We start from the raw sequence: 11,206 nt of genomic DNA on the forward strand, positions 1-11,206 counted from the left end.
GGGCTAATAAGTGGATAAAGGATGGATAAGCCCCACCTTGCTTTAACAACGAAATTCGGAGGATGCTGAGGTTTGTACTCTCGGTTCAAAAGGGAACGCACAAATGACAAACGAAGGTTGGTAGAGATTCACGCGTCTGTGAAGAGATCTATGCTTGAAGCATACGACAAGTACCACCGTCACACCTTAGCAAAAGATCTGGTAGCGAACCTGAGAAAATTCCGGTCTTAAGTAAAGTCGCTAAGCGGGGTTAAGGCTTCCATTCAGTCCTTTGTTGACCAGTCTGGCGTGGTAGTTAAAGATAGCATAATGAAACCCGAAGTTTCAAATTTCACTTTGAAAAAATCGTTCACACATGTGAATCGTACAAACACACCGTTATTTGACCATCGGACAGACTCCCGTATGGCCGATATAGTAACAAGAATCCCTGGCGTACAACAGCAACTAAAAGATCTAAAAGCAAATAAATCACCAGGTCGAAATGGGATCCGACTTCGATTTTTCAAAGACTATTTAGAGGCATTGGCCTCTAACATCGCTTGCATTTATCGTGAATCTCTCGCCCAGAACAAAGTCCGAAGCGACTGGAAAAAACCGCATGTGACTCCAGTAAACAGGAAGGGTAAAAGAAAGGACCCGCAAAATTACAGACCAATACCCCTAACTTCTGTTTGCTGTAGAATCCTTGAACATGTTCTCAGTTCGAATATAATAAACTCTCTTAAGACTGAGAAGCTTATGTCAACGAATAAGCATGGCTTTAGAAAGCATCGCTCGTAGGAAACTCAGCTTCTCCTTTATCACACAATATGTGTAAGTAGGCTGTTTAAGTTTTTATGTTGGTAACGCCACGTAGCGCTCTGTATGAGGATCACTGGCTGTGCTGTGTGCGATCTGTGGCTGGTTGGCATTGTTGTAATACTAGCCATTGTAGCGTTGGGCAGATGGATGTGAACAGCGCGTAGCGTTGCGCATTGGAGGTGAGCCGCCAGCAGTGCTAGATGTGTGGAGATAGATGGCGGAGTTTTGAAATTTAAGACTGGATGTCATAAACTTCTATATACATTATGACTTTTGAACACTATTGAGGTAAATACATTGTTTGTTCTCTATTAAAATCTTTCATTTGCTAACTGTGCCTATCAGTAGTTTGAATCTTTTATTTAGCTGGCAGTAGTGGCGCTCGCTGTATTGCAGTAGTTCGAGTAACCAAGATTTTTGTGAGGTAAGTGATTTTTGAAAGGTATAGGTTAATGTTAGTCAGGGCCGTTCTTTTGTAGGGATTATTGAAAGTCAGATTGCGTTGCGCTAAAAAAATATTGATGTGTCAGCTTAAGCACAGTCTTGTACAATTTTTCTAAGGGGGCGTTTCACATATGCTGCAAACCGGATGAAGGGCAACAGGCAGATACCATATTTCTAGATTTCTAGCAAGCATTTGACATGGTGCCCCGTTGCAGGCTGTTGACAGAAGGTCCGAGCATAAGGCGTAAGTTCAAAAATATGTGAGTGACTCGAAGAGTTCTTAAGTAATAGAGGCCAGTATGTTGCCCTCGACGGCGAGTATTCATCAGAGACAAGGGTATCTTCAGTAGTGCTCCAAGGAAGTGTGATAGGTCCGCTCTATACACATAAATGATTTGACGGACACGACGGGCAGCACTCTGCGGGTCTTTGCTCATGATGCTGTGGTGCGCGTTAATTTGTCGAAGTTGAGTGGCTGCAGGAGGATACAAGACGACTTAGACAAAATTTCCACTTGTTGCGATGAATGGCAACTTGCCATGAAAATGGAAAAATGTAAGTTAATACGGATTAGTGGGAAGATTAAACCTGTAATGTCGCATACCATACTACAAGTGACCTGCTTGACACAGTCAAGCCGTTTAAATACACTGAAGAAACTAGTACACCTGCCTAACATCGTGTAGGACTCCCGCGATCACGCAGAAGTGCCGCAAAACGATGTGGCATGGACTCCACTAATGTCTGAATTAGTGCCGGAGAGCTGACACCTGCACGGCTGTCCATAAATCCGCAAGAGTACGATGGGGTGCAAATCTCTTCCGAACAGCACGTTACAAGGCGTCCCAGATATGCTCAATAATGTTCGTGTCTGGGGCGTTTGATGGCCATAGGAAGTATTTAATCTCGGAAGAGTGTTTCTGGAGCCACTCTGTATCAATTCTGGAGGTGTGGGATGTCGCATTGTCCTGCTATAATTGTCCAAGTCCGTCAGAATGCACAGGGACTCTAATGGATTCAGGTGATCAGACATGCTTATTTACGTGTCACCTGTCACAGTCGTATCTAGACGTATCAGGGGTCCCATATAACTCCAATTGCACACGCCCCACAACGTTACAGAGCCTCCACGAGCTCGAACAGTCCCCTGCTAACATGCTGGATCCATGGGCTCAAGAGGCTGTCTCCATACCCGCACACGTCCATCCGTTCGATACAATTTGAAACCAAGCAATATGTTTCCAGCCATCATCTCTCAAATGTCGGTGTTGACAGGCCCAGGCGAGGCGTAAAGCTTTGTGTGGTGCAGTCATCAAGGGTACACGAGTGGGCCTTTTGCTCCGAAAGCACATATCAATGATGATTCGTTCAATGGATCGCACGCTGACTCTTGTTGATGGCCCACCATTGAATCTGCCGCAGTCTGCGGAAGGGTTGCACGTCTGTCACGGTGAACAATTCTCTTCGGTCGTCATTGGTCCCACCCTTTCAGGATCTTTTTCAGGCCGCAGCGATGTCGGCTATTTGATGTTTACAGGATTCCTGATATTCACGGTACACTCGTGAAATGGTCGTACGGGAAAATCCACACTTCATCGCTATCTCGGAGATGCTGTGTCCCATCGCTAATGCACCGACTATAACAGCACATTCAAACTCATTTAAATCTTGATAACCTGCCATTTTATCAGCAGTAACCGATCTACTAATTGCGCCAGACACTTGTCATAGTCCGCAGCTCGTGGTCGTGCGGTAGCGTTCTCGCTTCCCACGCCAGGGTTCCCGGCTTCGATTCCCGGCGGGGTCAGCAATTTTCTCTGCCTCGTGATGACTGGGTGTTGTGCGATGGCCTTAGGTTAGTTAGGTTTAAGTAGTTCTAAGTTCTAGGGGACTGATGACCATATATGTTAAGTGCCATAGTGCTCAGAGTCAGCCACTTGTCTTAAATAGGCGTTGCCGATGGCAGCGCCGTATTCTGCCTGTTTATATATCTCTGTATTTGAATAAGCATGCCTATACCATTTTCTTTGGCGGTTCACTGTATATGGGCGTAATGTTGTAAAGCGATGTGACTTGGAACAATCATGTGAGAAGTGTGGTAGGGAAGGTGAACAATCGACTTCGGTTTATTGGGAGAATTTTAGGAAAGAGTGGTTCACCTGTAAAGGAGACCGCATATAAGACGCTGCTGCGACTTATTGTGCGTGAGAATTGCTGGAGTGTTTGGAATCCGTACCAGGTCGGATTGAAGGACAACATCGAAGCAGCTCTGAGGTGGGCTACTAGATTTGTTACCAGTAGATTTGAACAACACGTAATTGTTACGGAGATGCTTCGGGAGCTCAAATCGGAAACCCTGGAGGGAAGGCGAAGTCCTTTTCGAGAAACACTATTGAGAAGATTTAGAGAACAGGCATTTGAAACACGCCAAACGATTCTACCGGCGCCATCGTAAAGTACATTGTGAGTAAGGACCACGAAGATAAGATCCGAGGAATTAGGTCTCATACAGTGGCATATAGATAATAGTTTTTCCCTCATTCTGTTTGCGAGTGAAGCAAGGAAGGAAATGACTAGCAGTGGTACAGGGTACCCTCGCCACGCACCGTACGGTGGCTTTCGAAGTACGAGAGCTATCCACAAAGTACATTACGTTTTCGTTTGTGTCCGTTACGGGCGGGGCTAGCGCAGCCATCTTGGTGTCATGGCGTTCCGCCGCTCAGTCGGCATCCTGCCGTGCTAGTGAGAGGTTCGTGCTGGACAACGCTGAGTTACTGTGACAGTTAGAAATGTCAGCGTTAATTGAAAAAGCCGCGAAGTGTGAAGTGCGGCCAGTAATAAGGTTTCTGACTGCAAAAAACTGTACACCGATAGAAATCTATCGGCAGCTTTGTGAGGTGTATGGGGACAACATAATCGCTGCAGGTGGAGTGCGTCAATGGGTCATAAAATTTAAAAATGGCCGAACTAACGTTAACGACGAAGTGCGAAGTGGAAGACCTAGCATAGTGACTACCGAACTTGTTGAAAAAGTCGATGCCGCGGTCCGTGAAAACCGTAATTTCACAATAACGGAACTCTCTATGAGTTTTCCACAAATTTCACGAAGTTTATTGCACAAAATCATTACAGAAAAGCTTGGTAACCACAAGTTTTGTGCAAGATGGATACCAAAAATCTTGACAAAGATTCACAAAAATCAGCAAACGGCTGCAGCGTTCACATTTTTGGACGCTTACGAGAAAGACAGCGACTCATTACTCGATCGCATCGTTACTGGTGACGAAACATGGGTTAAGCATGTGAACTGCGAGACAAAATTGCAGTCAATGCAGTGGGGGCACACAAATTCCCCCCAAAAACCCAAGAAATGCATGCAGACAATGTCGGCAAGGAAGGTGACGGCGACTGTCTTTTGGGACAGAAAAGATATGATTTTTGTGGATTTCCTGGAAAGAGGCACTACAATAAACTCTCAAACGTATTGCCAAACTCTGTACAACCTCAGAAGAGCAATACAAAACAAGCGCAGGGGAAAGTTGGACTCAAAGATCTTGCTGATTCAAGACAACGCCCGGGCCCACACGGCAAATGCCACTCGTGAAGTTCTCAAATCCTTTAAGTGGGAGTTGTTTCCTCATCCGCCGTACAGTCCGGACCTGGCACCGAGCGACTTCCACTTATTCCCAGAAAAGAAGAAGTGGTTGGCTATGCAGCGTTATGATGACGATGCACAGCTTCAAGAAGAGGTAACCACGAGGTTGAACGCGCAGGCGGCCGAATTTTACGACGAAGGAATTTCCAAGCTCGTCCATCGCTACGATAAGTGCCTTAATCTAAATGGCAACTATGTAGAAAAGTAGTATTTAAGTGTGTCTTTCATCTGTATATAATTTTAAAAAAATTCCAATACTTTATTTATTTTTAATTCCGAAACGTAATGTACTTTGTGGATAGCCCTCGTATCTGTCTAGATGTACACTCCTGGAAATGGAAAAAAGAACACATTGACACCGATGTGTCAGACCCACCATACTTGCTCCGGACACTGCGAGAGGGCTGTACAAGCAATGATCACACGCACGGCACAGCGGACACACCAGGAACCGCGGTGTTGGCCGTCGAATGGCGCTAGCTGCGCAGCATTTGTGCACCGCCGCCGTCAGTGTCAGCCAGTTTGCCGTGGCATACGGAGCTCCATCGGAGTCTTTAACACTGGTAGCATGCCGCGACAGCGTGGACGTGAACCGTATGTGCAGTTGACGGACTTTGAGCGAGGGCGTATAGTGGGCATGCGGGAGGCCAGGTGGACGTACCGCCGAATTGCTCAACACGTGGGGCGTGAGGTCTCCACAGTACATCGATGTTGTCGCCAGTGGTCGGCGGAAGGTGCACGTGCCCGTCGACCTGGGACCGGACCGCAGCGACGCACGGATGCACGCCAAGACCGTAGGATCCTACGCAGTGCCGTAGGGGACCGCACCGCCACTTCCCAGCAAATTAGGGACACTGTTCTTCCTGGGGTATCGGCGAGGACCATTCGCAACAGTCTCCATGAAGCTGGGCTACGGTCCCGCACACCGTTAGGCCATCTTCCGCTCAAGCCCCAACATCGTGCAGCCCGCCTCCAGTGTTGTCGTGACAGGCGTGAATGGAGGGAGGGACGAGTGGAGACGTGTCGTCTTCAGTGATGAGAGTCGCTTATGCCTTGGTGCCAGTGATGGTCGTATGCGTGTTGGCGCCGTGCAGGTGAGCGCCACAATTAGGACTGCATACGACCGATGCACACAGGGCCAACACCCGGCATCATGGTGTGGGGAGCGATCTCCTACACTGGCCGTACACCTCTGGTGATCGTCGAGGGGACACTGAATAGTGCACGGTACATCCAAACCGTCATCGAACCCATCGTTCTACCATTCCTAGACCGGCAAGGGAACTTGCTGTTCCAACAGGACAATGCACGTCCGCATGTACCCCGTGCCACCCAACGTGTTCTAGAAGGTGTAAGTCAACTACCCTGGCCAGCAAGATCTCCGGATCTGTCCCCCATTGAGCAAGTTTGGGACTGGATGAAGCGTCGTCTCACGCGGTCTGGACGTCCAGCACGAACGCTGGTCCAACTGAGGCGCCAGGTGGAAATGGCATGGCAAGCCGTTCCACAGGACTACAACCAGCATCTCTACGATCGTCTCCATGGGAGAATAGCAGCCTGCATTGTGCGAAAGGTGGATATACACTGTACTAGTGCCGACATTGTGCATGCTCTGTTGCCTGTGTCTATGTGCCTGTGGTTCTGTCAGTGTGATCATGTGATGTATCTGACCCCAGGAATGTGTCAATAAAGTTTCCCCTTCCTGGGACAATGAATTCACGGTGTTCTTATTTCAATTTCCAGGAGTGTAGATGTAAATGTAGATCTACCCGTCTGATCTACAGCATTCTCCTGTAGCACAGCATTTCAAAAGCTTCTATTCCCTTCTTGTCTAAAGTGTTTATCGTCCATGTTTCACTTCCATATGTGGCTACACAAATACCTCCAGAAAATAATTCGTAACACGGTAGTTCATATTCGATGCTAACAAATTTCTCTTCTTCAGAAATATTTTTTGCCATTACCAGTCCACATTTTATTTGCTCCCTACTTCGACCATTATCAGTTATTTTGCTTCCCAAATTAGCAAGACTCATCCACTACTTTAATTGTCTCATTTCCTAATCTAATTCCATCAACATCACCCGATTTAATTCGACTACATTCCTTTACCTTCGTTTTGCTTTTGTTGATGTTCATCTGATGTCCTCCTTTCAAGACATTGTCCATTCCGTTCAACTGCTCTTCCAAGTCCTTTGCCGTCTCTGTCAGAATTACAATACCATTGGCAAACCTGAAAGTTTTTATTTTTTCTCCATGGATTTTAATTCCTACTCCAAATTTTTCTTTTATTTCCTTTATTGCTTCCTCAACATACAGGTTGAGTTAGATCGGAGATAGGCTACAATTCTGTCACTCTCACTTCTCAACCACTGCTTACCTTTCGTGCCCCTTGACTTTTATTACTGCCATCTGATTTCTGTACAAACTGTAAATCGCCTTACCCGTGCCACATTAAGAATTTGATAGAGATTGTCCCAGTCAGTATTGTCAAAAGCTTTCTCTAAGTCTACAAATGCTATAAAAATAGATTTCCCTTCCCTTAGCCTATCTTCTACGAGAAGTCGTAGAGTCAGTATAACCTCACGTGTTCCTAAATTTCTCCAAAATCCAAACCTCTCTTCCCCGAGGTCAACTTTTATCAACTTTTCTATTCTTCTGTAGATAATTCGTGTTAGTATATTGCAACCATGACTTATTAAGCTGATAGCTGTTGATTTTCGCACCTGTCAATAACTGCTTTCTTTCAAATTGGAATTAAAAAATTCTCCTTGAAGTCTGAGGATATTTCGCCTGTCTCATACATCTTGCACGCCCTATGGCAGAGTTTTGTCAAAACTGGCTTTCCCAAGGCTATTAATAGTTCCGATGGAATGTTGTAAACTCCTGGGGCCTTGTTTCAGCTTAGATCTTTCAGTGCTCTGTCAAATTGTTTTCGCAGTATCATATCTCCCATCTCAACTTCATCTTCATCCTTATACATTTCCATAATATTGCCTTGAAGTTCAGCTTAGTTGTGTAGAGCCACTATATACTCCTTCCACCTTTCAGCTTTCCCTTCTTTGCTTAGGACTGGTTTTTAATCTGACAGCCTGATATTCAAACAGGTGGTCCTCTTTTCTCCAAAAGCCTCTTTAATTTTTATATTGGCAGTATCCATCTTTCCGCTACTGAAGAATGCTTCTAAATCCTTATATTTCTTCTCTAGCTATTACTGCTTATTCATTTTGCACTTCTTATCAGTCTTTTTTTTAGAAATTTTTTTATTCCTTTACTGCTCCTTCATTAGTTCCATTATTATATTTTCCCCTTTCATCGATTAAATTCAATATCTCTTATGCTGTCCAAGGATTTCTACTATGCTTTGTCTTTTTACGTATTTGATATTCTGCTGCATTTACTATTTCGTCTCTGAAAGGTACTCATTCGGCATCTACTGGATTTATTTCCCCTTTTATAGTCAACCGTTGTCTAATTCCCCCTCTGACACTCTCAAGAACCAACTTTCCAGGTCTCTTCAATTTCCTGTGTTTTTGCAATTCCCTCACTTTTAATCTACAGTTCAAAGTCTACATCTGTCCCTGGAACTGTCTTACAATTTAAGATATAGTTCCGAAATCTCTGTCTTACCATTATATAATCTATCTGAAACCTTCCAGTGGCTCCCGGTTTCTGCCACATATAAGCTTATACCAACTGTTAGTAATGATTAAATTATGCTTTGTGCAAAGTTCTATCAGGTGGCTTCCTCTTTCATTCTTTTCCCCTCGTCCACATTCATCTAGGATTTCTCCTTCTCTTCCTTTTGCTACTATCAAATTCCAGTCCCCAATCACAATTAAATTTTCGTCTCCCTTAATTATCCGAATAACTCCTTGTACCTCATCATACATTTCTTTAATCTCTTCATAATCGATGGAGCTAGTTGACGTATAAACTTGTACTACTGTGGTTGGTGCGGGCTTCGAGTCTGTTTTATACACTTGTAGTACCAAAAAACATGGCCGACATGAATCCAAACTTGCAAAACACGATCTAAAAGTCACATAAACATTTTTCCTAGAGATTTATCACCATGACCTCTACAAATATTTCTTATTGCAGCTAAATTTATTAACGAAACATACAGGTACTTTGCTTTACATTTCATTTTAGTTTCACGGTTCTTCATTCACTAAGATCGTTATTAATGCTGATCCCCCTAGTGAACCAAAGCAGCAAGTCAATACTCTACAACATTAATCAATTATTGCTAGAAGACTACTTTAAGCAACCCCAGTGTTTGCATTCATTTGGGTCTTTTTTTTTTCTAAGTGTTAGAGTTTTCACGAACGTTTGCTTGTATTTATTGGCGACTCCATAGAGTGCTGTGTGCACAACGACCATATACGTAAAATTAGAAGGAAAGTCAGCATTGGCCGTGATTTTGATGGTTTATTGACAGAAAAATCGATTTTCAATCACATAGTGATCGTCTTCAGTGCTGTAGTGTACAAATTAAACTCTTAGGCACTGGTGTCAAGTTATCATCAGTAACTAAAGCTATGTAACGATCACAATAACTTACTTGTGACCGTTACATAGCTTTGGTTACTGACGATTACTTGACACCAGTATCTATGAGTTTAATTTGTTCACTAAAGCACTGAAGATGATCACGATGTGATTGAAAATCGATTTTGCTGTCAATAAACCATCAAAATTACGGTCAAGGCTGACCTTATTCTAAGTTCGCTTGTAATTGCTGGTTGAAAACGGATGACTCTCCGTTTAGCCAGGTTGACTTACCGTGAGAAGGTGAGTGGCAGGGAGAAGTCAACAGCAGTCTGGCGCTCCGGAGTTACCATCATGAGCGCCAAACCGACATCCAGATGGCCTTTTGCCAGTTTCCCCACGAGGCCTTCCCAAGTGCCGTTCACAGGACGGCCGCCGAAGATCTCGCTGCCCTCCAGACTGTACCTGTCCATAGCAGACACACTCGCTCAACCGTAAACACTCGATGCTTTTGCTCTCAGTGCCTCTTTACACGTTCCTTTTAGTGCACAACACGAGTACACCGAGTTACGCAGGCTGTCTAATCGCGTTACTCCCCCACCTCCACGGAACCAAAGGCAGTTCTATATCCGTCTGTGAAAGCGTACACAACGTTCCACGAATCCTCTCCATAGAAGACGACACTCTTGCTCATACGTGTGTCTTCAAGCGGTGAAGTCTGCAGATGTGCACATCAGAGCTCCGCGGTTCCCTGACAAAGTGGTTTCGTCAAGAAAGAAGGTAGAGTATGGAAATGTGGTACAAAGAGCAAGTTTGTGTGTGTTTTAACTCACAATATAAATAAAGGCGATGTATTTTTGACATGAGATGTATAGAGTATCACAACGACAAAAAAACGTGATACAGCATGAAACGAAACGGGCTGTACGTTAAAAGAATGTGGGCTGCAGGTAGCAGCAGAGAAAATTTAGAAGAGATCTTTAACTCCAGACATTTGTCACGGATACCACGAAGAGAAGTGGTGCTCACAGTGACAATGTTTACTTACGAAAAGTATGGGATGGTTGTAAATAAACTTTCGCCACTCGAAGGGTCCCCACGTAAAGCGGGTGATTGTAGGACAACGAAATATTCTCGCAATATTTGTAAGGCATGCGGAAGAGAAATAACGAATAAACCATTTAAGGGAACATTTTAATTTCCACATGAGAGGGCAGCACTTGTTAATTATGTACCACGTTTACCTTCCAAGTTATAAATGTTGTTCAATGTGACGACCATCTGCATGCATGAGAGCTTTGAATGTGCTAGAGATACTTTTACACAACTGTTTGCAGCACTTTTCGAATGGTGTATCATGGAAGGTTCAGCTGTCGTAGCAGAAGTCGCTCACTGCTTGAAGACCGCGCATTACGTCAACCATTCTCAGCCATGGCAACAGTCATTTCTGCAGCTAATTGCTGTCGTCTTCTACCAGCAGCAGTTCCAAGATCCCAATTAATTCGAACTTCCAAATCCTGTTCTTCGGCCCTGGTGCAGAAAGAGAACCCCTCAGTATTCCTTTCATGAGTCGATAGCAGCAGCACCAGTGCTTTTAGCTTTAAGAGTAAAGGCCTGCTCACGTTTTCCAGACCCATACTGAATGTCTACAAATGAAATGCACATTGACACTTGTGTTTCAACTCTACGTCACGGCAGCAGTACCAGCACCTAACAGCAATTAATGACATTGGCATTGCCTACAGCACAAACCCTGCAGCGCTAAATCTGTATATTATTCCCATAAAGTTGGGTAGCCGTACAGTAAAT

The 11,206-nt window shown here is 44.5% G+C and overlaps 1 protein-coding gene across 1 annotated transcript in view; it reads right to left on the reverse strand.

Annotated features, from left to right (window-relative positions):
• Positions 1-9,870, reverse strand: part of LOC126335734 (glutamate receptor 1-like) — a 54,748-nt gene extending 44,878 nt beyond the window's left edge. Inside the window, exon 1 of the mRNA XM_049999190.1 lies at positions 9,692-9,870. Within this exon, the coding sequence (XP_049855147.1) occupies positions 9,692-9,870 (179 nt within the window). The remainder of the gene's footprint in view (positions 1-9,691) is intronic.
• Between the last annotated feature and the right edge of the window lie 1,336 nt (positions 9,871-11,206).

The sequence above is a fragment of the Schistocerca gregaria genome, chromosome 2 (assembly GCF_023897955.1).
Source record: "Schistocerca gregaria isolate iqSchGreg1 chromosome 2, iqSchGreg1.2, whole genome shotgun sequence".
NCBI lineage: Eukaryota > Metazoa > Arthropoda > Insecta > Orthoptera > Acrididae > Schistocerca > Schistocerca gregaria.